We start from the raw sequence: 27,770 nt of genomic DNA, 5'->3' as shown, positions 1-27,770 counted from the left end.
AAATCCACAGGTTCCTCCAATGTTAATTTCTGGACAGAGAGCAAAACTTGGTCCCTTAGAACAAGGTTACTAGACAGGGCAAATAGAAATACAGAACTCCCAGTTAAACCTGAATTTCAGATAATAGATAATTTTTCACTATGGGACATAACTTACACTAAAAAATGATTCATTATTGGTTTGAAACTCAAATTTACTGGGCCTTCTGTTTTCTAGCCTACTTAGGAAGGGAAATATATTCTTGCAAGGAGGCTGGCTGAGCAGCATGTAAGCAGTTCGAATTAAGATGCCAAAGTCCCATAAACACCTGCCTTCAGAGTGCTGTCTCCTCCCTGACGACCAGCTATATTCCTTGTAAACTATGATGGGGGCAATAAAAATATGAGGGCAATAAGAATATGAGGGCAATAAGAAGATGGGGGCAATAAGAAGATATAGGCAATAAGAAGATGGGGACAGTAAGATATGGGCAATCCACCAGAGGGCAGACAGCAGAAGCAAGAACTACAATCCTGCAGCCTGTGGAACAAAAACCACATTCACAGAAAGATAGACAAGATGAACAGGCAGAGGGCTATGTACCAGATGAAGGAACAAGATAAAACCCCAGAAAAACAATGAAATGAAGTGGAGATAGGCAACCTTCCAGAAAAAGAATTCAGAATAATGATAGTGAAGATGATCCAGGACCTCAGAAAAAGACTGGAGGCAAAGATCGAGAAGATGCAAGAAATGTTTAACAAAGACCTAGAAGAATTAAAGAACAAACAAACAGAGATGAACAATACAATAACTGAAATGAAAACTACACTAGAAGGAATCAATAGTAGAATAACTGAGGCAGAAGAACGGATAAGTGACCTGGAAGACAGAATGGTGGAATTCACTGCTGCAGAACAGAATAAAGAGAGAAAAAAAGAATGAAAAGAAGTGAAGAGAGCCTAAGAGACCTCTGGGACAACATTAAATGCAACAACATTGGCATTATAGGGGTCCCAGAAGGAGAAGAGAGAGGGAAAGGACCTGACAAAATATTTGAAGAGATTATAGTCAAAAACGTCCCTAACATGGGAAAGGAAATAGTCACCCAAGTCCAGGAAGTGCAGAGAGTCTCATATAGGATAAACCCAAGGAGAAACACGCCGAGACACATAGTAATCAAATTGGCAAAAATTAAAGACAAAGAAAAATTATTGAAAGCAGTAAGGGAAAAATGACAAATAACATACAAGGGAACTCCCATAAGGTTAACAGCTGATTTCACAGCAGAAACTCTACAAGGCAGAAGAGAGTGGCATGATATAAAGTGATGAAAGGGAAGAACCTACAACAAAGATTACTCTACCCAGCAAGGATCTCATTTAGATTCGATGGAGAAATCAAAAGCTTTACAGACAAGCAAAAGCTAAGAGAATTCAGCACCACCAAACGAGCTCTACAACAAACGCTAAAGGAACTTCTCTAAGTGGGAAACACAAGAGAAGAAAGGACCTACAAAAAAAAACCCCAAAACAATTAAGAAATGGTCATAGAAACATACATATCGATAATTACCTTAAACGTGAATGGATTAAATGGACCAACCAAAAGATACAGGCTTGCTGAATGGATACAAAAAACAAGACCCATATACATGCTGTCTACAAGAGGCCCACTTCAGACCTAGGGACACATACAGTCTGAAAGTGAGGGGATGGAAAAAGATATTCCATAAAAACGGAAATCAAAAGAAAGCTGGAGTAGCAATACTCATATCAGATAAAATAGACTTTAAAATAAAGAATGTTACAAGAGACAAGGAAGGACACTGCATAATGATCAAGGGATCAATCCAAGAAGAAGATATAACAATTATAAATATACATGTATCCAACATAGGAGCACCTCAATACATAAGGCAACTGCTAACAGATATAAAAGAGGAAATCGACAGTAACACAATAATAGTGGGGGACTTTAACACCTAACTTACACCAATGGACAGATCTTCCAAACAGAGAATTAATAAGGAAACACAAGCTTTAAATGACACAATAGTCCAGATAGATTTAATTGATATTTATAGGATATTCCATCCCAAAACAGCAGGTTACACTTGCTTCTCAAGTGTGCATGGAACATTCTCCAGGATAGATCACATCATGGCCACAAATCAAGCCTCAGGAAATTTAAGAAAATTGAAATCATATCAAGCTTCTTTTCTGACCACAACGCTATGAGATTAGAAATCAATTACAGGGAAAAAAATGTAAAAAACACAAACACATGGAGGCTAAACAATATATTACTAAGTAACCAAGAGACCACAAATCAAAGAGGAAATCAAAAAATACCTGGAGACAAATGACAATGAAAACACGATGATCCAAAACCTACGGGATGCAGCAAAAGCAGTTCTAAGAGGGAAGTTTATAGCTATACAAGCCTACCTCAAGAAACAAGAAGAATCTCAAATAAACAATCTAACCTTACACCTAAAGAAATTAGAGAAAAAACAAACAAAACCCAAAGTTAGCAGAAGGAAAGAAATCATAAAGATCAGAGCAGAAATAAATGAATTAGAAACAAAGAAAACAATAGCAAAGATCAATAAAACTAAGAGCTGGTTCTTTGAGAAGATAAACAAAATTGATAAACCATTAGTCAGACTCATCAGGAAAAGAGGGAGAGGACTCAAATCAATAAAATTAGAAATGAAAAAGAAGTTACAACAGACACCACAGAAATACAAAGCATCCTATGAGACTACTACAAGCAACTCTATGCCAATAAAATGGACACCCTGGAAGAAATTCTTAGAAAGGTATAACCTTCCAAGACTGAACCAGGAAGAAATAGAAAATATGAACAGCGCAATTACAAGTAATGAAATTGAAACTGTGATTAAAAATCTTCCAACAAACAAAAGTCCAGGACCAGATGGCTTCACAGGTGAATTCTATCAAACATTTAGAGAAGAGTTAACACTCATTCTTCTCAAACTCTTCCAAAAAACTGCAGAGGAAGGAACACTCCCAAACTCATTCTTTGCGGCCACCATCATGCTGATACCAAAACAAGACAAAGATACTACAAAAAAAGAAAATTACAGACCAATATCACTGATGACTATAGATGCCAAAATCCTCAACCAAATACTAGCAAACAGAATCCAACAACACATTAAAAGAATCATACAACATGACAAGTGGGATTTATCCCAGGGATGCAAGGATTCTTCAATACATGTAAATCAATCAATGTGACACACCATATTAAAAAATTGAAGAATAAAAACCATATGATCATCCCAATAGATGCAGAAAAAACTTTTGACAAAACTCAATCCCCATATATGATAAAAACTCTCCAGTAAGTGGACATAGAGGGAACCTACCTCAACATAATAAAGGCCATATACAACAAACGCACAGCAAACATCATTCTCAGTGGTGAAAAACTGAAAGCATTTCCTCTAAGATCAGGAACAAGACAAGGATGTCCACTCTCACCACTGTTAGTCAACATAGTTTTGGAAGTCCTAGCCACGGCAATCAGAAGAAAAAGAAATAAAAGGAATACAAATTGGAAAAGAAGAAGTAAAACTGTCACTGTTTGCAGATGACATGATACTATACATAGAGAATCCTAAAGATGCCACCAGAAAACTACTAGAACTAATCAATGAATTTGGTAAAGTTGCAGGGTACAAAATTAATGCACAGAAATCTCTTGCATCCCTATACACTAATGATGAAAAATCTGAAAGAGAAATTAAGGAAACACTCCTATTTACCATTGTAACAAAAAGAATAAAATACCTAGGAATAAACTTACCTATGGAGACAAAAGACCTGTATGCAGAAAACTATAAGTCACTGATGAAAGAAATTAAAGACGATACAAACAGATGGAGAGATATACCATGTTCTTGGATTGGAAGAATCAATATTGTGAAAATAACTATACTACCCAAAGCAACCTACAGATTCAATGCAATCCCTACCAAATTACCAATGGCAATTTTTACAGAACTAGAACAAAAAATCTTAAAATTTGTATGGAGACACAAAAGACCCCGAATAGCCAAAGCAGTCTTGAGGGAAAAAAACGGAGCTGGAGGAATCAGACTCCCTGACTTCGGACTATACTACAAAGCTACAGTAATCAAGAAAATATGGTACTGGCACAAAAACAGAAATACAGATCAATGGAACAAGATAGAAAGCCGAGAGATAAACCCATGCACCTATGGTCAACTAATCTATGACAAAGGAGGCAAGGATATACAATAGAGAAAAGACAGCCTCTTCAATAAGTGGTGCTGGGAAAACTGGACAGCTACATGTAAAAGAATGAAATTAGAACACTCCCTAACATCATATACAAAGATAAACTCAAAATGGATTAGAGACCTAAAGGTAAGACCGGACACTATAAAACTCTTAGAAGAAAACATAGGCAGAAGACTCTTTGACATAAATCACAGCAAGATCTTTTCTGATTCTCCTCCTAGAGTAATGGAAATAAAAGCAAAAATAAACAAATGGGACCTAATGAAACTTAAAAGCTTTTGCACAGAAAAGGAAACCATAAACAAGATGAAAAGACAACCCTCAGAATGGGAGAAAATGTTTGCAAATGAATCAATGGACAAAGAATTAATCTCCAAAATATATAAACAACTCATGCAGCTCAATATTAAAAAAAGAAACAACCCAATCCAAAAATGGGCAGAAGACCTAAATAGACATTTCTCCAAAGGAGACTTACAGATGGCCAAGAAGCATATGAAAAGCTGCTCAACATCACTAGTTATTAGAGAAATGCAAATCAAAACTACAAGGAGTTATCACCTCACACCAGTTAGAATGGGCATCATCAGAAAATCTACAAATAACAAATGCTGGAGAGGGTGTGGAGAAAAGGGAACCCTCTTGCACTACTGGTGGGAATGTAAATTGATACAGCCACTATGGAGAACAGTATGGAGGTTCCTTTAAAAACTAAAAATAGAACTACCATATGACCCAGCAATCCCATTACTGGGCATATACCCAGAGAAAACCATAATTCAAAAAGACACATGCACCCCAATGTTCATTGCAGCACTATTTACAATAGCCAGATCATGGAAGCAACCTAAATGCCCATCGACAGACGAATGGAGAAAGAAGATGTGGTACATATATACAATGGACTATTACTCAGCCATAAAAAGGAACAAAATTGGGTCATTTGTAGAGACGTGGATGGATCTAGAGACTGTCATAGAGTGAAGTAAGTCAGAAAGAGAAACACAAATATTGTATATTAACGCCTATATGTGGAACCTAGAAAAATGGTACAGATGAACTGGTTTGCAGGGCAGAAATTGAGACACAGATGTAGAGAACAAACGTATGGACACTAAGGGGGGAAAGCAGTGGGGTGGTGGTGGTGGTGGTGGTGGTATGAACTGGGAGATTGGGATTGACAATGTATACACTGATGTGTATAAAATGGATCACTAATAAGAACCTGCTGTATAAAAAAATAAATAAAATTAAATTTAAAAAATAGACCTTATTTAACAAGGAAAAAAAAAGAAGATATGGGCAGTTAGAGGATGGGGACAATAAGAAGATATGTGCAAAAGGCTGCAGAGAAGTTCCCCTTTTTATTTAAATATTTTGATGATACACATACAAATACAACGTTTCTTCCATAGGACAAATGTAAAAACTAATAAAAATCACCCTTTCAGGAACAAAGAAAATCATTTAGAAAACGTGGTGACGTTATATATAGGAGACATGTTAGGTTTTTTAAGCCCGTCTGAGGAGGAAATTTAAGACCAAGTTTTGTCTGGAGTACACAGGTCACATTCACATTTTCACACAGTAGTGATATTCTTGTTTCAGACTTGGCAAAAAATAACTACTAAGTCTATAATGAAAAAAAAAGCAAAACCAATTAGTACGTAGAGAATAGAAATTTTATAGCATGGAACAGTGACCTTCATTTTGGCCACAGGCTTATGGTGTCTAAAAATATTTGCTTTTTATTCATATATGTCAGTGGGAGTAAAAAAGTATAAACCTTTTGCATAACACATTTTAAAAAGTGTGCCACAAAATGAATTTTTAGAGATTCATTTTCCTAGTAAATATATTAAAAATTCATGAAATCACAGCCTTTAAAATTTATGGAAATTATTTTGGAGGATATTTATATAATTGATTACTGATGTGCACTTATACTTTGAAATCTGAAATGGATCATTTCTTCAAGGAGCAATAAATATACTCTATTTATTTGGCCAAAACACCCAAATCACTTTTCAGAAAGACAGGCAAGATGTACAAATTCACGTCAGCCACACAATATTTAATATTCCATGTAGTAAGCCATGACCAGATAGTCAATGACTTGGAGATATGGAATAAATCATAATTTCAAACTCACAATTATAGAAATTATAGGGTCTTTCAGTATTTTTTGCAAGTATAGATAAAAGAGAGTAGCTTCTAAAATTCAGTTTAATTGTACAAATATGATTTGGCAACCATGGTAGGCACTGAAGATTTATAGCAGTGAAAAGGGTTCTTACCACAGTGTATATAGTTAATTTAGATGTACTAAATTAGAAGATAATGTATCCTGAGTTTTTTAATAGTATATTATTCCTATAAAAATAAAGTGATTTTATATTTATGAATTTTGCCCTGAATTATTCTACTGAATTTGAAGTATTTAATATTTTCATGATTATTGAGTGATAAAGGGAAGGTATAATGCTATTTTTGAGGTCATACAACACACACACACACACACACTCAGAGTCACATGCACACACACACACACACAGTTACATGCACAGAAACACACAATGTGTGTTCTTACCATGTCAGTGTTCCAAAATTCAATTAACCTTACGTGGATTGAAGGGCCTCTAGTTTTAAGGAAATCCAACAAGCAAAACGGGTCACTCAAACTGTGCATGTATCTTTGGATAAATAAGTTGTTGATAATCTGCTAGGCGCAGGAACGTATGGAATACAGAACAGCAATGTTAAATGTTAACATGGTAGGCAAAGAGGCCCACTCAGTTTCATGGGGGGCTCTGTTGGATGGCTCATGAACTGGACACTTTGTTAATTTGATAAAATTCTTAGAAACCAGATTTATTCTCTATTTAACTTGCTTTGGGAGTATTGTGAGTACTGTTTGGCCATAAGTCACTCAGAGGCACCTAAGTCACAGCATCATCATTATGCCCCCTCAGTAAGTCCTGGGGCATTTCTGAATTGCACTCCTGGAAGCTGAGACAGTGAGGTTCTCTGCATATTAGTGACTGAGAAAAATTTGAAGCCCAAGGTCTATGTGCCTCTTACATCTGTAAGGCTCATGAAAAGCCAGGCCCTTTGAAAACATGAAATGAGTCACTGCTAGCTAAACTCTGGGGCAGTGTATGGTTAGGAGAAGGACTGCTGGACTGTGCTAAGCTTGGAGACCCTGGCGGAAGATGCGGTTATCGTATAATTAGAATGACTAGACTTCTCGAAGCCCAAGTCTGGCAGAGGGCCCGGGACTCCAGCTCCAGAAAGCACAGTCTTTTTGGCCATTACAGAGGCTTCGGCAGGAATCTGGTCATTAGATCGCAGAGTGGAAGCTGGTGTTAGCGCTCTTTCCGTCACTGTCATGTTCTGTCCTACGGCTACACTGTGCGTGGCCAGAGGGGGCTGCACACGGGAGCTGGGGGTGAGGAAGCGCTCTCTTTCCTGTACTATAACATAGTGTGCACTGGGCAGATGCGGGGTGCCCTCCAGGGGGCCAGGTGAGCCCCCGTGAGGCTGGATGACTCTCTCGGTAACCATGCTACCCTTGCTAGCGTACTGCTGCTCTCCCAAGGGGGACACCGGGGCATAGACCCGCTCCGTCACCATCAGGCCTTCGGACTGTCTGGGGTCCAGGACCACAGTGCTCAGTGGCACCGTGGAGCCCGTGGCATAGGAAGTTTCTGTCACTATCACGTTACCAGAAGCCAATGGATCTGAAAGTGGTGCAGCTACCTTTTGAGCCTGCCTAGAAGACACAGATTTTTCAGTGACTATTTCCTGAGTGACTTTCTCTGTGTTTGCTTCATGCAAAGGTTTTGGAACTTGAAAGCTGATACCGGAGGGATAAGTATTCTCGGAATTAACCCTGGTTTGCTCATAGAATGAATGTGAAGCTGCCTTCACGTCTGTTTCTCTCATAGGTTTTGGCCTCTGCTCAATTTCTGTATCCATCCCTATTTTCTGACCCAAGCAAACTTCAGCGAGTGTCTTGAATTTCAATCCTAAGTCATCTAAGAAGCGGTCGTCTAGCTCTCCTTCAATAAAACTGCAACAGCCAATGGAACCCTGGAGAGAGTCAGTTTCTTCCTGAGAGTAAACCAGAAGGCAATCTTTGGCTGTGTGAATGTCATCTTCCTCGGTATAAGAGGCAGCTTTCTAAAACGGAAAGAAAGACAGGCATATAATGAGTGACGCACTTCCTTTAAGAACAAGACTCTAAATTCCTGCTCAAAGTGTTTAACCTCAGTCTTGTAGTTAGACAAGAAACACCAGAGAAACACAAATTGAAGGACATCCTACAACAGGACTGGCCTGTATTCTTAAAAAAATATTAATATCATGAAAGATGAGAAAGGCAGAGGACACTGTTTCAGGTTAAAGGAGACAGAAGCGTCATGACAACTAAATGGAAAGCAGGGCCCTAGACGGGAAAAACAGTGGCTATAAAAGACATTTTGGGGGTAACTGGCTAAACTGAAATATGCACTGTGTCACTGTTCAATCTCTGTACTGTGGTAACGTAAGAGGATGTGCGTGTGCGTGTGTGGGTGTGTGGGTGTGTGTGTGAGAGAGAGAGAGAGTGACAGAGAGATGGAGGGAGGGAGGGAGAAAAGGCAAAAAGCAAATGTGGCAAAATGTTACTATTTGGGTAATCTGGTAAAGAGTATATAGGAGTTCAAACTTTCTATTATTCTTGCAAATTTTCTGATGAGTTCGAAATGATCTCCAAATTAAAAGCTGAGCACACATACATAATCAAGACTGGTTCATGCAGGATTAGAGCAGAGAGGGAAAAAGATACTGAAATAAAACAGGACACCAGAGTGGAGCCTGGCAGTGAGATAGGAAATGGACAAGAAGTGCTCTTCCTTGACACTGACCAAATCACCATTTCCCCGTCTACTTGGGGGTGGGCAGATGGTATGAAAGAAGGGAGGATGGGAGGGAGCAGAAAGTGGGGAAGCACACAGGTAATTTGCAGCCATGCAGATGGGAGGGGACAGAAATAAACTGGCCTCTGTGGAAGCCCATCCCCTCACTCCTCTCAAGGGTCCTTCAGGACCCTAGCAATCTGACTCTGCCCATCCCATTCCCAGGCATGACCTTGTTCTCAAGAGAAGCTTCTAATTTCTAATCCCAGGCATGAGCTTTCTGACTGCATCCCATCATCTTTCCTGCAACTTTCCTTCTAATTTTTTATGAACCACCTCAATAGTGAACCACGTACTTGCCTTCAAAAGAAAACACTGAAAGGGACATAACAGATTGTGTTTTTTAGGTCACATAGTCTCTCCCCTCCCACCCTACCCAGCGTATCCCTATCAAGTCTGCTCCTGCAGAGGGACAGCACTTTCTGACCCACTGACATCAGCCTGGTCATGTGACTCGCTTTGGCCAATGAAACATGAGTGGGAAAAGGCAGTGGCTTTGGGGGTCATTGCCAGGTTTGGCATTGCTCTGTTCCCTGCGCCCCAAGGACGCCAGGTTCCTGGGCACAAGCTGTGCTCTCAGCACACATCTTGGAATGTGGGCCACATAGGGCAGAGCAGAGCTGCATCGAGGGGCAAAAGCACGAATGTGGGAAATATGCCCTGGCGAGAAGCAAGATCGTGGGGTCATTTGTTGTCACCACATAATTGAGCTGACTGACTGACCCAGTGGGTCACACCTCTCCTTTCTCATTGCCTGTAAGCATTCTCTTAACGAAAGGAACAATGTCCCATTTAGATCCAAGAAAATGATTACCCTAATAACATCCCGTTCACATAGAAATGTCCCCCCGCCCTTTCCCCGCCAATACATAAAAACCAACACTTACTTCAGTGAAATAACTTCTTAAGAATTCCTCGTTCACTGCCACCGCAGCTGCTCGAGCTCCGGCCACTTCTCTAGACGCCACCGTGGCTCTTGTGGTCCTATGGGTTTCCGTGGTCATCAAGGCTCCTGTCGTCCCTGTAACCTGGGTGGCCCCCCCTGAGGCGAGGCTCTTGTATTCTTCCCATCGGCCGTCCACCTCGGACATCTCATGCTGCCCTTTGATAAAGGAAGTGGAGCTGCTTCCTTTCACGGTAGCACCCTTGGTTGTCACAGCCCCTGCTCCGCCGCCTACAGCTGCACTGTCTCTGTGGTCTGCCTCTAGAAGAGGCAGCACTGCCTGTGAGAGCAAATACAGCCGAGTCACGGACGGTCAGTACGGTTGGTAGAAGGACCTGAGCTAAGTGAGCGTATGCAGGGAATAAGATATTTCCACAGAGGCAAATTAGGAAAACTTTGCTTGAATGACTTCTGTTTGAGTCTTCTGAAGATCTCCGCTCTACCTTCTGGTTTTGTTAGCTGATTTTCACCCAAGGAGAAAACAAAAAACTTTGAAGTATGGTCTCAGCCCATTCACTCTACTGGCACCAGTGGCATTTCAACTTTCCTCTAGAGTTTGATGCCTTCTTTTACGGTTCTAGAACACTTACTTTGTTTTACATTCTGGACACATGGCTGCCCCAAATAAAGACCATCTTTCCCAGCCTCCGTTGCTGCTAGGCTAAGTTCTGGCTAATGGGATTTCAAGTGGAAATGGTGTATGCAACTTCTGGGACGTGTTCTTAAAAAGTGGTTCCTCGTTTTTCTTCTTCCATCTGCAGGCTGGAATGTGGGGATGGTAGCTGGTGTCTGGAGGGTGGGGACAGCAGGATAGTGGAACTCCTCCATGGACGAACAGGAGAAAGGAGGAGCCTGGGGCCATGCCGTGGAGGAATCATCACATTCGTCCCAGACGGCCCATGTTTATATTTAAGCCACTGTTATTCCGAGTTCTCTGACACTTGATTCTAAATCATATCTTATTAAGCAGGATGCTTATGGCAGATGATGATGAAGAGACCCCCGGGTGAAGATGCAATAGAGAGATGATGGGAGATGGCTATGAAGTAGGTAGGGGAGGGGATTTTGCAACATTTTACAGCTGTAATGGAGGTTGTGGGTGCCCCTCTGCCGGCCCTATGCATCGCGTGGAATGGAAATGGAGAAGCACCTGGCTGTGGAAGACAGCCATTTAATATCAGGACAAACATTTCTACCTAAATCCCTACACACTCTTCCTCTCTTTAACCTTTGTTCTACATTCTCGGTGTCACTGCCGGATGCTTCTTCTACATTCTCTGTAACTTAGGACCTGTCAGGGTAGAGCAGAACCATCTCAGCTCTGTCCTGGCAACAAATACAAAGTAAGTTGTTATTCGAGCCCTGTGTTTAATGAAGGCATGTGAATGAAATCTGTAGTAACCACTTTACTCTCTCATGACCTAAGGTGTTAGAAACACTTCCCAAGGCCCCTTTAAAGCAGAAAAGAAGACATGTTCTGTTGACATCTGATTATCTGACCTTGTCTTCAGGTGGTGCACCTTCGTTGTTCCAAGGATGCAGCATCTCTATGGTACCAGGGATGGGGGTAAAGCCTTTGGCGCCCTTCCCACAATGGCACTTCAGTAGTAGAAGTGGTACAACTGGATAGAAACAAAATTGAGTGCAGATTTTCAAATTTATGTTGCATAATTTTGGAGTTTGCATATCACTTCCTGAGTTCAGTCTTCACTTATTTACAGCCCTATTTTTCTGTTTTTCTTTTCTTCCCCTGATCTAACGTCACCAAGCCTGTTTTGGGTGAGTTATACCAAAGCCTAAAGGCAGGATGAGGGAGTCTTATGGATTCAGAGTTCTTGGCCATCACAAAGACTGTGGTCAACAAGTGGAACACCGAGACTGGATTTGATACTATCCAAATCATCAAAACCAACTTAAAGGCTGAAATTTTTGTTTTTTATTAAACCAATTTAATTTTTAATATGAGCAAATTCACCATCTAAAAAATATATATGTGTTAAAAAAGAAATCAGAAATCCCTAAGGGTAGAAGCTTTAATATATTCAAATATTCAAGAACATTAGAACTTCTATAATACTTCACCACTTTACCCTAGAGTAGAATTTGTCAGAAGGCATGACTCACTGAGGTTCCAGTTAACCTTTGAATTACCTAAGTACTATTTTCTAAAGTGATTCCACATTAAAAACCCTTAGAATATATATAACATTTCATCTAGAAGTTAATAAAATTTCAGAGCTCCCTCCTTCAATTTTATTCTACCTCCAGGACGAAGTAAAGGCCAATACTGGCCCCTTGATCAACAGAGTAAAGAACCACATCTGCAAGCAGCCCACCCCAAATTAGCTTTTATTGACGCTCCCATGTGGCAGCTTCCAAGGAAGACCTGGCTACTCCCTAGGCTCCTTTTTATGTAATAGTCTCTATAGTTACTATGCGTAATGAAAAGACTGAAATCAGCCAGGGGTAATTCAACAGATGTTTATCAAGTGTGTGCCATGTACGAGGCACCATGTTAGGTGCTGGGAAATCTGAGATGAGAAGGCAATGCAAGGAATCTCCAGGTAAAAGATGTAGTCCTACCTACCTATAAACTTGGTAAGCTGAGACAAGTCATTTACCACCATGTCTGTATTTTTACCCATTAAATGGAGATGATGGTATAAAAGTGCACTATAAACTGTTGAGTGCTGTGCATTCAATTGAACATCTACTAATGGCTTTGACAAGCTCGTCTTCTGACACTGTAATAACTGAGGCTGCCCTGGAGGCGTTTCTCTGCCCATGAGCAGGGGTCAAGTGGACTGGTTCCACAAGACCCCAGGCTGCAGTCTTCTGTTCTTCAGTTAAAGGAAACCCAAAGTCGTTGGAGGGCATGCAGGGAGGGGAGGGCTGGTTGTCACTGTTGGGAAACATACAAGCACTCAGAGGGTCTGGCTCCTGTTGGTGCAGGTGAAGGGGCAAGCCAAGCAGAGGGTCTGGGGAGGTGGAGCTCTGACAAGATGAATGTGAAAAGCAAGGATCGATGGGAAAAAGATGAGTTTGTAAAATAACCTTGTAACCATAATCTAAATGCATGCATCAAATCTTTTCTGACAGCTTTCTATGCACAAGGTGCTGTTCGCGGCACTGGGTATGGAAGAACAGACAGACATCCCTCCCTCACGCAGAGCTTATCAAAATGGAGACACCAACAAGGTTTAGGTTAAAAGGGTGTTGAAGAGCATGTACAATAACCTTGGTTATTTAAATCAGGAGATGATACATTCTTATAAAACAAAATTCTGAAGAGCACTTCAATAACTTTTGGTGAATTTATCAATGATCAATCCTTGCTTCCCTACTCACCCTCAATAGCATTCTAGTGTGATTATAGAAAAACAAAAGAAATCAATGACTACTGTAGTAACAAAATACTAAAAAAAAAAAAAACCCTAAAAAGGTACTAACATTACTAAAAGAGCTGAAGTGTAGCTTTTAAAATACTTACGTAGCAAGAGCAGAAGGGCAAACATTATAAGCGCGATTGCTGCAGGTCCGAGGCCAACGTAGGAGTCATGCCACATTTCTAGACAGCCACCGCCTTCCACACACTTGCAGACTGTGAGTTTAAGGACCTGCTTTTCAGGGCAACTGAAGCCTTTACTATCTGCAATCAGAAAGCGAATGTCACTACTCCCAAGCGTTCGTTCCTTTTGTTGCAGTAGCACGCTGGTACCTGCAAGGACAAGATAAAAAAGGAAATAAAAATGAGTGATTACCAAGGAAGGGCAAGATTAAATTACAGAAACATTCTTTTTAAAAATTTATTGAGATATAGGGACTTCCCTAGTGGCACAGTGGGTTAAGAGTCTGCCTGCCAGTGCAGGGGGCGTGGGTTTGAGCCCTGGTCTGGGAGGATCCCACATGTCGCGGAGCAACTAGGCCTGTGCGTCACAACTACTGAACCTGTGCTCTAGAGCCCATGAGCCATAACTAATTAGCCCTCTTGCCACCACTACTGAAGCCAGCGTGCCTAGAGCCCGCACTCCGAAACAAGAGAAGCTACCGCAATGAGAAGCCCGCGCACCGCAACGAAGAGTAGACCCGCTCACCGCAACTAGAGAAAGCCCGTGTGCAGCAACGAAGACCCCATGCAGCCAAAAATAAATAAATTTAAAAAAGTTTATTGAGGTATAGTTGATTATATTATATAAGTTTTAGGTGTACAACACAGGGATTCACAAGTTTTAAAGGTTATACTCCATTTATAGTTATTATAAAATATTGGCTATATTCCCTGTGGTGTACAATATATCCTTGTAGCTTATTTATTTTAACATAGTAGATGTACCTCTTAATCCCCTACCCCAATATTGTTCCTTCCCACTTCCCTCTCCCCAGTGGTAACGACTAGTTTGTTCTCTACATTTGTGAGTCTACAGAAGCATTCTTTAATAGCTAATAATTGTTAGCTCCAGTTAGAAGCTTTATTATTTTGTAACTTCTCTATTGAATTCACACTGTGTGCTTGATGAAATTAGTCCACATATGCAGGTGAATAGCGAAGGATCAGATCTGGACATACCTTCCTTTTATGATGACTAATGTTAACAAATGTGTGTGGTTTACCAGATGCTAGGAACTGTTCCATTACTGGGATACAGTGACAAACAAGCGGAGAGTTAAATGACATTTCCATCGAATGACCTTCATTTTACTATTTCTTTTTTTTAATATGTATTTAGTTATTTATTTTAGCTGTGTCGGGTCTTAGTTGCAGCACCAGGATTTTCGTTGCAGCATGCGGGCTCTTAGTTGAGGTGTGTGGGATCTAGTTCCCAGGCTAGGGATTGAACCCTGGCCCCCTGCATTGGGATTGCGGAGTCTTACCCACTGGGCCAACAGGGAAGTCCCCATATTTTACTATTTCTTAAAAGAACTTTATTAAGGCAATTTTCAAACAGACGTAATCCAGGAAAGAGCATAATGAACTCCCATGGTACCCATCTCCAGCTTTAATAGTTTTCAACAATGGGCCAATCTTGTTTCATCCAGTCCCATCCTTTTTGTTCCTAACACTGTATATTTGAAATTTTACAAATTTCACTGTATATATGAAAACCTGAAAGACTATTACAATGAATATTGATAAACCCTTCATAAATTGTTTACATTTTACAATAATACTTTCTCTCTACATGCACACTTTTTCCCCCTGAACTATTTCAAGGTAAGTTGCAGATCTCATGACGTTCTTCAGCATAAATCTTCTAAGACCAAAGGATATTAACCCTCTCAAGAAATTAATTCTTGATATAATAATATATTTAATAAATAAATATATATGATATTTATTTATTATTTAATATATAAATAATAAATAAATATATTTAATATACATATATATTTAATATATAACCCATATTCAACCTTTTCAACTGTTGTAAAAATGCCCTTTACGGTTCTTGCTCTTACTCTCTCTGGCTTTTGTTTTTGTTTTTTTTATGATCCTGGATCCAATCAAAGATTATGCCCTGCATTTAGCTGTCACCTTAGTCTCTATTAATAATCTATAACAGTCCTAACTTCCTTTTGGCCTTTCAAGACTTTGACCTTTTTGAAGTCCACTTATTTTAAAGAATTTTCCACAGTTTGAATTTGTCTGACTGTTTCCTCATGATTGGATTCAGGCTACACATTTTTGGCAAGAATATTACACAGAAAGTGTTGTGCAAATAACCTTTTATCTTATTTTTTAAAAAATCTGACTGATGATTATTTAAGAAATTTTCTTTCAACATGAATAAAAATAATGACAAGTTTTCCCATGAGTAAAAATAACGATCAGTTAGAATAGTTTAAAACTTTTTCTGATATATGTATAATATTTATTAAAAAATAATTTACTTGCAAGGCAAAGATGGATGAATACAAAGATAAAAAATGAGGTGTTTGGGAGGTTTTTTTGTTTTATTTACTTATTTTTGAAAGTAAGAGACATCCTCTTCTCATTTTAAGGTCCATATTTTATGGAATTTGATCTCCAAAGCTAGAAATATACTTATTAAATCATCCCCAAAGCTCTGGAGAAGCGAGGAAAGCATCTAGTCATTTATTTAAGGAATATGAACTTATTAAAAGAAATATAGGAAAACATGGCCTGGAAGAATGTAACTGAATTCATGATTGGCTCTGAGGGGAAAGATGGAAAGGGGAGGAAGGGCACAAAGGGGACTTCTACTTTGTCAGTGATCGTTAAAAAAAAAGGCCTGACTCAAATTGTTAATATTCTTTTAATTCTAGGTGGGAAGTACAAAGGTATCTGCCTTATTAGTCTCTGTAATTTTCTGTACTTAAAACATTTCCCAAATAAATAAAATAGTTAGGAGCTATTTATTATCACGATAGTTGGTCAATCATCTCATTATACAGCCAAGGAGAAAAAAGCCTGCGTTACAGAACCCTATCTCTCTCAACTGTCTAGATATATACAGTATGAGCTCAGTGACTTCCTGTTATAACACTCTAACATGTATGTGTATCCTAAAGAGTTTTATGTTTCTAAGGCTAGGAAAAAATTCAAGAGCCCATCCAATTCAAACATCTTTATCTTTAGACAGAAAATCCATTGTGTATCTGGAAAGGCAACAGAGCATAAAGGTAGTGAGTAGAGACTCCACAGCTAGAGTGCTTGGGTTCAAATACTAATTCCAGCTCTTCAACTAGCTGTAACTTTGAGAATGTTAGTTAAACTTTCTGCGCCTTTGTTTCCTCATCTGTAAAATGTTGATGACGGTAATGCCAAACTTCTAGGGTTGTTAATATTAGTAAAGTGCTTAGACCAGTGCCTGGCATTTCCTAAACATCACGTTTCTTAGATATAAATAAGTAAGTCTTGGAGTCCCAGCAAGTTCAATGCAAAACACATTTACTATCTTAGTCAAAGAAAGGCAAACTCCAATCAAGCACTCAGCCTAGGTGGGAGTCCCAGACTTCTGTGAGTACAGAATGAGATAATGTGAGCCAGGGGCCCAACCCCGTCGTGAGTCTTGAGACCTGTGACTTAATTACCATAAGAAGAATCATCTGGATGTCTGCATCCCAGGGCTCATGCTAGTTGAAAACTTGATCTTAAGTAACCTCAATTAATCAAGATGGTGAATGTCACCCCTTACTGGGGAGACCACTTGAGTTAACCAACAACATAACTATCCTTTGCAAGTGAGTACATAAATCCTAAGAAGATTCAGAATTAAGTATAGGACTATTTAAACAAACTAAAGACTGAGTTTTAATATTTTTGCATTGTAAAGAAATTATTTGCATTTGTTATTATATTTATACACTTGTAATATTTTAAGGACAATTAGCCCTATTAATGTGACAGCTTTGTAACTCCAATTTAAAATGTGTAATTATGTTACTAATTTAGATTTATGGTTTTAGGTTGAAATATCACTGGTTTGTTCAGTATTGGACCATTGAAGAGGATGTCAGGTTTGATGTATTTTAAGTTAAATTTACTGGAATTTTAGAGTATAGGAATCACAAGAAAGTTTTATTTGTTAATTCAGATCATTGAAATACATAAAAAGGAAGCCAAATATACTAAATTTATAAATATATTGAAATGTTAAAGGTGTTTAATTTGTAAATTGGACCAAACATGATTCAAATCCTCTTAAAATGACTGTAAAATTTGCTAAGCCTAAGAAAACAATAAACTTAAAAGTTACCAAAAATTGGGGTATTACATTTAAAACTTTTCTGAAACGAGCACTACCTGTTTAAAACAAAAAGATTCTTCTGGATAGATTTCTCTACATTTGAAACCACCTTGAAGGAAGCCAATAGAGCACGTCAATAAGGGGGTATGTCCCAAGATACGGATTTATGCACACATCCTTCTGGAATGGGGGGCAAGGGGACAGACAGACTCCTTTCCATGTTTTGTCCATCATTTACCAGCTTCTTGACTTCAAACAAGCTATCTAACTCTAATTAAGCCAAAGTTTCCTCAGCTGTAATCAGGGAATGAGGTTACGGGGTAAGAAGTAAACATGATAATGCATATGAAGGGATAGCAGAGTGCCTGGCACATGGTATATGTTCGGTAAGAGTTATTTTTAATGGAATCATCGTTACCATACATCAAGATTTTTAGAAGGCACCTACTCTGATTGCTGTGCTTGGAAAGGCAAGGTATTCCTCAGTTTACGAGACAACTACTTCAAGAGCGATTTGGAGAATACCCAGCTACTTTAAAGATATCAGATATCTATTTTCCTTCACTCTCTCCAAATAGGGTATTTATTATTAGGCAGATCAAAGACACTATGCCTGAGGTTCACACCCTCATTTTACAAACTCAATTGTATTGGAAATATAATTCATGCAAAGAAAAAAGCCTGTATTATAAGGATTTTAGATTTCTATCATGTTTAAACATATAGTCCAGTGATTTTGCTTACTTTCTCGGCTTACTATTTTCCACATTTCTGCCATTCCAGCTGGTTTGTCAATGACAGAGAAACTGAAAGGCCAGCTGTTTTGGGGTCCATCCAGGTCCTCTGCGGTCACGTTCACGTATTGCACGTTATCACAGACAGTCTGCACAGGGTTGACCAGCGTGGGACAATTGTCATTGATGTCTTCAACTGTGATAATAATAGTGCCAGTGATGGTTTTTCCAGGATAGTCTTAAAAATAAGAGAAAGATAATGTATATTCTGGTTATACTGCTCATATGGACATAGTTTGAATTCTCTTGCCAATTTGGTAAGGAGAAGGTAGTAACCAAATTAGGATGCTTTCTATCTTAGATATATTTTCATATTCAGATCAAGTAATATCTTTTAATCCACTAAATAAGTAGAAATGTGAAGGTTTACCCATTTGGCCTTCCTACAAGATCAAAACAAAGGTCTCTGATGCTGGAAAATAAAATCTAAATGCATATAACCAAGAAAAAATGTCTATTTAATTACTTACCTTCTGTCACAGCCAAAATCTTTGCAGTGTATGTACCATTTTGGACATATCTGGATTCATAATCAGGAATTTTTACAAGTCTAATTTCAGAGGTGGCAGAATTCACAGAGATCCAGTTGTCTATATCTTCAAATTTGGAATATCTGTTAGAAAGTAGACAAAATTAATTTTGAGTTCTGGATAAATTGAGACTATCTACAACTAATATCCACAACTCTTTTAAGCTTAATTTCTGCTTTATTATATATGTTCTTATTACAGGCATTAGTTTGGAATGTTTTTTAATTTCTTGAAACTATCCTGAAAGCCCCTCTGTTTACTGTGTATCACACCTACTTTGGACACTTCCTTATTTCTGTAACATACCCAAGACATATGTGCAAGGGCGACGCTCTTGCCTACTCACTCGGGTGGTTTACGAGTTGCTCTTCAGTCTGTCTTACAGCTTTCAATCTAGTTTTCCTTAAATTTGGAGTTAACCTTGGAGGATAACTTAGTTACCCAACAAGAACTCGTGGAGGAAAGCAGTTTTACATTCTATTATTTATTGGCATATTATCAATATTTAAAAATATCAATTTAAAAAATCAATGACTGCCTTAAATGGAAGTACTTTAAATTTGGGGATATTGTTGATTGTTCAGAGCAATAGGCTTCTTTCAGTTAGAAATGGTTAAAAGTGAAAACAAGGCTGATAAGGTGATTTCTGGGTTTATTCCTTCAAAGCAAAGGAGAATTAGTGCAAAAAGAGACAGCTTTGGGAAGGCAAGGAGAACATTCATAGTACATTTTCAGGAATATATGTAATTTAATACCATCGAGTTTAAAATGTATCCAAATACAAATATAAACCAAACATATGAGAATTTGATTCAACCAATAATATTAATGATTTATTTTCTATTAAGTGGCTGTTTAGGCATACAAAAATGAGTGGTTAATATATGGCAATATTTGTTTATAGTGACTATTTAATATACACTCGAACTAAACTTTCCTGTCTTTTAATATTTATACCAGTAAATGATGATACATTTGGATTTTCACAAATATTTTTGAATTTCATGGCTGGAATTTTAAAGCTTGAACTTAGCTGCTGTCAATGTTTTCCCAAATAATGCTTATAACAAAGACAAAGACAAAGTAATAAGAATCACATTTCACAATGGAATGTTTTGTGTGGTCTCATTTAAGGGATTTTCTGTTTTCTACTGTGAAAACTAGACACCATTCAAAGTAGGATAGCAGCTCACATGTCATGTCAAATATCCATAACAACTGATGCATATGAATAATCAGTAAAAGAGTAAATTATGACAAAGTTAAGAGAGTGATTCTTCTGCTGTCCTTATCAACATTTCTAAATTAGGTGAATACTGGAAAATTATTTCACTTAGCTGTGCCTCTCATTCCTTATCTGTAAAATAGTAGGTTTGAATTAATCTTTAAGATCATTCTTATTCTAAAGTTCTGTAAGTGTATGCTAAAAATAAAATACTTTTGAGGAGTAAAGAAACATGGTTCATTATTTTTCAAGGAAGAACATATGATCTTTTGATACAGTCATAACTCTTACTTAAAAACAGCAACCAAAATTAAATAGTTAAAGTTTCAATAGACACTCACAATATTACTGGAGGATAATTAATTAGAACATCTAAGCCTCTCAGGGGACAGTGTGAGGAATCATAAGGAACACGCATTCTCAATTCTGGGGATTTAGGTGGGGACTGCCTTCTTAAGTTTAGAGCCATGGAAATAAAAAGTAGACTATAAAACTCGAGAGAAGCTGGACTGGTTCCTGAAGTTAAGGTGGGCAAAAAGGGGTCACCAAGACATTGCAGAAAACACAATGGAAGCTGTTTGTTAACATTATTTTGGAAAAAGGTCACTTGTTACTATTGGCTGATGAATTCCATGAAAAGGAGATTCACTAAAAGGAAAGAGATTGTTGAAGAGCTTCCTCCATATTCCCATTCGTGCTATGGTTGGCCACGCATCTAAATACAATGTTTCATGAGTGCTGGCACCCAGGGACATAGGCCTAAGGAGAGTGAAGCAACCGACAACTCTGGCACCGACAGCAGGAAAACATAGAAGCTGTTGTGTCTCGGGTGGCGGGTGGGGATTCTTAAATTCAACCAAATAACTACAGCTAGGTAGAACTTCATAAATAATAGCTCTGTAGAGATTCATCTTTTGATGGCATGGCTCTGAGATCTAAGATGTAAATTCACTTTGAAAATGTGAATGGATCTTGCAAACCTAGGTGTCGCTACAGAGTGGACACAATCCAGCACCTTCCAGCACAGGGGCGGCATTTAGTAGGTTCTCAATAAGTATATTCTGAGTAAAGGTCACCATGACCAAGACAAGCATTACAAAAGTTTCATCAATCCCTAGCTCAAATAGCCTGGTTTAAATGAAGATCAATTTCCAAGGCTTATGAGCAAATGAAACTGGATTCTCCATTGTTAAAATATGTTATGCAGCTATTTTTATTTCTCTTAACCAAACTTGTATAAAGTGGAATTTGCAGTAAATTTTATTTGTTTTTTTCTTATCTCTAATACTCTTTTAAGACAGATTTTAGAAAGTGTCTTTCTGAACTTAATCTTTGTTGCTTTTTAGCCTTCTCTACCCAGAACTGTTTTGAGGTGAGCAACCCAGCCTCTGCCTCATACTCGGGTGGTGGAGGGAAAGGGATCCTGGGAAAGCTCCTCTTTGCCTCTCAGTGACATGTACAACTCTAGGAAATTTAATCTATAGACCTTTGGAGGATTATAATGGCGGGGTTTGAAGGAGTGAAGTGTTAACATTTCATTATGATTTTTGAAAATAGGCATTCAAAGTCATTTAAAATGATGAAACAATATTCATAACTATCTCTTACTTTACACGGGCTACTTGTCCAGTGTCGCCATCAAAAGCTTGAAATTTTCCCATTATTTGGCTTTGGCTTGATTTTTCCACGCTCTCGCTAGTGTGAAATCGGATTATGCTGCTTTTAAAATAAATGCCTTCTTTCACATTTTTCACTTTGACTTTGATCGGAACGGATGTAGGCTTATCTTTCTTCTTAACTGATTTGTGAAAAGCTGCTTTGTTAGTGACAATAATGTTGAGGTCAAGATTCTTCATTTCTTCATAATCTACTTCCTAGAAAGGCAAAATCAAAGGGAATGTTTTTAAAAGGGGAAACAACTAGAACACACATGTGTGGTTTTAGTGTCAGATTATAAGAATTTAAAACATGAAAACTACAGCAGTACTGAGTAGTCCAACTCTTATATTGGTACCATGCCATTAAAAAGGCTGTCAATTTTGATGTTCATAAATGTTAAGGATGTTTAGGAAGCATCCCCAATTTATTTAAGGTCAAAATCATTTAAAACGTATATTTTTATGTTTAGCAATCTGAAGTGATTTTTTTTCCTTAATAAAAAAAAGTTAATGCACATCCAGTATAAGTTAACATTCCTTAAAATGTGTTCCAGGGGATAGGGAGGGTGGGAGGGAGACGCAAAAGGGAGGGGATATGGAAACATATGTATATGTATAACTGATGAAATTTGTTATAAGGCAAAAAATTAAAAAAAAAAAAAAATGTGTTCCAGGGGTGTGTTCTGGTGAAAAGGGCTACAGAAGTAGCAGCAGCACTGCCAGCTCTATCTCATGGCATATCATAAAACCGAGACCTCCTGTGGAAAAAACAACTATTTAGCTTTGTTAAGCCCAGGGATTTTCAAATTTGTTTACACAGAGAATCTAACCCCCTCCTTTTTAGCATAATGTCTATTAATATCTGGTTTGCTATTAATGCCATCAAAGATTAATCCTCCTCTAAATACTTTGATCTTTGTGAATTGTGGTATTTATTAAGTACATTTGATATAATCAGTTTATCGCTCTATGCATATTTTATGTTCCAATTTGTCCATTTTCTTTTTAAAAACATTTCTATAGTATTCTACTATTTAGATACACTTAATTTACTTAGCCATTCTGTTATTAGGCATTTTGACTATTTGCAGTTAATACTGCTCTGAACGTTTCTATACAAATTATTTTTCCCCTGTTGAGCTACAGAGGGAAGAAGTACCCAGTCAAAGTTTATGTAGGTCCTGTTGTTTTTTATTTCTAGTGCTCCTGACCATTTAGATGTACTGACTGACCATTTCTGCTGTTTCTTCAGTATATCATTAAATATATTACATGTGTTTACATGAGTTACTGCAATGTTCACTTTTGTTTTTGGATGATTATTATGAAATCCGTTTTCCTCTCTATATAGTTTTGGATGTATAACTTCTGCCCCCTTTATTATATGGGTCACTGTGATGTTGGGACAATAACACAACACAAATTGACTACAGAAAAATACACTCTTTGTGACTGTAGAATCCTTGTGAAAGTTATTGTCTTTTTAAGTTGCTCTTGCACTTCACACACTTATTTATTTTTTTAAAGATGTTAATTTATAAATTAATTAATTTATTTATTTTTGCTGTGTTGGGTCTTCGTTTCTGTGCGAGGGCTTTCTCTAGTTGTGGCAAGCGGGGGCCACTCTTCATCGCAGTGCGCGGGCCTCTCACTATCGCAGCCTCTCCTGTTGCGAAGCACAGGCTCCAGACGCGCAGGCTCAGTAGTTGTGGCTCACGGGCCTAGTTGCTCCGCGGCTTGTGGGATCTTCCCAGACCAGGGCTCGAACCCATGTCCCCTGCATTAGCAGGCAGACTCTCAACCACTGCGCCACCAGGGAAGCCCCACACACTTATTTTGATGGTATGATGTATGCCGGATGAGAAATAAAATCTTTCAGTCATATGTCATTAGTATTCAAAGACCATGGAAGAACAAGACAGTGGTAAAAAAAAAAAATGAGCTAGGTACTGGCGACATAAAAACTGTTTCGTAGTGTTTGTTACAAATAGCCATCATGCTCCAAAGAGAATGGAAAATTTTTCAGCATCAAGAGCAATGTATGAGGGCATATACCTCTAGTTTTTCAACTGTTAGCATATTTTATCACTCCCATTTTTGCTATCTTCAATAGCATTAAAGATACTAAACTTATTTGTTAACACAGCTGAGGCTTTTTCTCATGTGATGATTTACTATCTCTGTTTCTACAGTTTAAAGTATCTATTCTTCTCCTGTATCTTTTTTAGACTGCTTTATTGAGGTATGATTTACCTACAATGACATGTACCCATTTTAAGTGTAAAACATGAGGATGTCTCATAAGCCTATATGGTTTTGCAAATATCAAGACTGTTGGTTTTAGAACACTTCCATCACTCCCCAAAAGTTCCTTTTTGCCTATTTGTAGCTAAATCATAACCCACCCTAAGCAACCACTGATCTGTTTTCTATATAAGTGTTTTTTGCCTTTTCTAGAAATTTCACCCAAATAGAATCATACAGTACATAGTATTTTGTGTCTGTATAAAGTAAAATGTTTTTGAGGTTCATCCACATTGTAGCATGTACCAGTACTTCATTTCTTTTTATTGCTCAAGAGTATTCCATTGTATCAATAGACCACATTTTATCTGCTCACCAGTTGGTGGACATTTGGACTGTTACCAGTTTTTCATTATGAATACAAGCCACTATGAACACTTGCATGCAAGTTTTCTTTTTCTTTTTTTTCTTTTTGTAGATGTATGTTTTTATTTTTCTTGGGTGGATACCTAGGACTAAGTTGTTAGGTCACTGGATAACTACTCTATGTTTAACTTTTTATAAAACTGCCAAACTGGCTCTACCATTTAATGTTTCCACTGGCAATATATAGGAGTTCCAGTTCTATATTCTTGCTGATACTTGGTGTTGTCAGTCTTTCTTTGACTGTAGCTCATTCTAGCAGGTGTGCAGTGGTAGCTCACATAGTCTTAATTTGCATCTTCCCTAATGACTAATGATGTTGAGTATCCTTTATGCACACATTTGCTATCTGTATATCTTCTTTATCTAACTTCCTTGTCCATTCATTTGAATGAAATCTGATTACTGCCTTTATAATTTGGAAGTGATTCTTTATACAATTGGAAAAGTAAATGTGTAATTTTCTTAATCTGTTGCTGTCATTTTAATACTAAATTTACTATTTTTTTTTCATGCCCCCTTTGATAACCCCTTTTTGTGCTACCATGGTGCATTGGGGATATTTCTATTATTCATCACTAAGTGATTGTTTCTCCTTATGTGTATTACTGGCTTTGTATCTCAGGCATGGTTGCACCTATAATCTGTGACTAAAAAGTATGCTTAGTTCTGTATAAGCAAGTAAATCTATTTCATCTCTGATGCCATTATCCATGTATTCAGTAATCATAAAATGTGTCTTCCCTTCAAACATGAGCTAATCTTTTTCTATTTTCCTTTGCTTTACAAAAAGTAATCTAAATGCATACAGTAGCCTATTGATAAATGGTATCAATAATTATTACTATGAAACCTCAAGTTAATTTTTCTCTATTCGGTTATACATTATCATCATTCCTCTTCCTGCTATTAGGGTTTACACACTATGCCATATATTAAGTTTTTGTAAAAATGTGGAAACCTCTGGAATCAATTTTTGTCTGTGACTTAATGAAACAGTATTTTGAAAGCTGTAGCTTTGCTTTTTATTTTAAAATCTGATAAGGTAATTCTACCATAAACCATTTAAACATACACTGATATTCTTCTTTACTTATTTTGTTAGATAAAGATCCATCCTCTAAGTTTTGTTTAAGAAATTCTTCTGTGGGCAAGTAGGGATGGCTCCTATCTCTACAACTGTGGTGCCAGTTAACTGGTTATGCAAAGTACTTGTAAATATGTGGAGCTCAAAATATATCAGTTCCCTCCTTTGGACCAACTTCTCCCATTCCAGTTTTGAACACTAAGTACTTACCTTAATAAGGGTCAGGATTCCTTCATTAGTTTGAGTATCAGTTTCTATGTGGAAATAACCCCCTTCATTTCCTGATGCAAAAGTAAAATTGGCTAACCAATTATCGGAGCCTACTTCATCTGCATCGAACACTTTTATGCGTAAAACTTCTACATTGGCTTTGTTTTCTTCAACTGCTCCTTCATACTGCAAAATATGAACAGGCAATTTTTATTCTGAGGTAACACAAACCTAGGTGATATATTTTTAGTTTATGACTAAAATATACATAGGCATGTTTGTTATAAAAATAATAGTTACCACTTCATTTTCAACTACAGGTTTATTGTCATTGACATCCAAAATACGAATCTGAACTTGAGCTTGTTTTCCTGGCTTATCTGTTACTTGTCCATTGCCATCTCTTGCTTCTACCGTCAAAGTATAGATGCTGTGTTCCTACAGGGAAATAAAAAATATCCAGCTGGGATGAAAATGAATGGCTCTATCTTTCTGGTTTTAGTTCACTTTATCATCAAGGGAATGAACCGCAGTATATTTTATTCATAAATAAGTTTCATGATCTGCTGTTAATCCTGTGAAGATGCTGTTTATTTGCCATCAGAGCTTTTCTAAAAGGGCAGAAAAGCCTAATGCAGTTGTTGATATTGAATTCTTAATTATGTCATTGGTGATATTTATCAGGAGATGAGTCTCTCCTTAAAATAGTCTGAGCACAAAAGAGTGCATTCAAAATGTAGTTTGCACTATACTGGAAGTGATGGGACTCTAGGACTTGGTTTTTTCTATCCCACACACCATTTTCAGCTAAAAGTTAAGCCAGGAAAACTTAATCCCCCAAGAACACTTGACCAGTGAAGGCAAAACGTGGTGAACTTTGTCCATACATCCCGGGAGATTAGATTCTTGGAGAACGTGTCCTAGAGAATAACGTCTCAGATATTACTCCAAAGGGAAACCTCTCTTCCACGTGGTCCCCTTCCAATGACTCCATTCAGTGTGGGTGTTGTTTAAGGAGCCGGGCAGCCAGTGCCAATGCCTGGGGACCCTGTGCTCAGTGAGGGGCAGGACAGCAGAGGCTTTGGAACCAGCTGGGTTCCAATTCTGACTTACTAGCTGTGTTGGACACATTATCCCTTTGATCCTTGGTTTCCTTCTATGTAAAATGGGGGTAATTGTATCTGCTTCACAGGGTTTACAGGTGAAGTTAATTTGAGTTAATCCACATAAAAGGCTTGTAATAGCACCAGGCATGTGGTGAGTGCCCAATAAGTGACAGCCAGTATTTTCTGGTTAAACTTTCCAGAGACAGAAGCTCATTAAAAAAATCACACTACTAATTCGAAATAGTACTTTTCCATTCTCATTTTACTCAAAAAGGTAGAGTAGAATTTTAGGCGTAATAATATGCTTTAATTTTACAAAGGCCTTGATAGGAATGCTGAGCACCATCCTCTCCATCTCTGGCCAGAGTCAAATCATTTTTCCAAGTAATACAAAACACGCTGACTGTGCCTGGGTGATGATTTATATTTGATGATAATACATTGTTCTTTGGATCATCAACATTTTACTATGCATGCTGTTAAGACCTTTATGTATGTAGCATTTAAAAAAACTTCTCTCTCCCTTTTTCAACTAAAATGTTCCCTTTGACTTAGAAACAAAAATGAAATGTTTGAGAAAGCACCCTTTTTAGGAAAGTGACTCAAAAT

General features: G+C 37.9%; 1 protein-coding gene across 1 annotated transcript in view; it reads right to left on the bottom strand.

Moving 5' to 3' along the window:
* Nucleotides 1-5,619: 5,619 nt before the first annotated feature.
* DSG2 (desmoglein 2) overlaps nt 5,620-27,770 on the bottom strand; it is a 49,045-nt gene continuing 26,894 nt past the window's right edge. Inside the window, exons 7-15 of the mRNA XM_082640175.1 lie at nt 26,356-26,493; nt 26,056-26,241; nt 22,042-22,307; nt 19,149-19,291; nt 18,629-18,856; nt 13,666-13,893; nt 11,676-11,797; nt 10,120-10,455; nt 5,620-8,456 (exon numbers count right to left, since the gene is read on the bottom strand). Of these exons, the coding sequence (XP_082496301.1) occupies nt 7,437-8,456; nt 10,120-10,455; nt 11,676-11,797; nt 13,666-13,893; nt 18,629-18,856; nt 19,149-19,291; nt 22,042-22,307; nt 26,056-26,241; nt 26,356-26,493 (2,667 nt within the window). The 3' untranslated portion in view covers nt 5,620-7,436. The remainder of the gene's footprint in view (nt 8,457-10,119; nt 10,456-11,675; nt 11,798-13,665; nt 13,894-18,628; nt 18,857-19,148; nt 19,292-22,041; nt 22,308-26,055; nt 26,242-26,355; nt 26,494-27,770) is intronic.

Source organism: Mesoplodon mirus (genome assembly GCF_964341445.2).
Source record: "Mesoplodon mirus genome assembly, chromosome: 13".
Lineage (NCBI taxonomy): Eukaryota > Metazoa > Chordata > Mammalia > Artiodactyla > Ziphiidae > Mesoplodon > Mesoplodon mirus.
The sequence above is the reverse complement of the archived record's forward strand: the minus strand, read 5'-3'. Positions and strand labels throughout refer to the sequence as shown.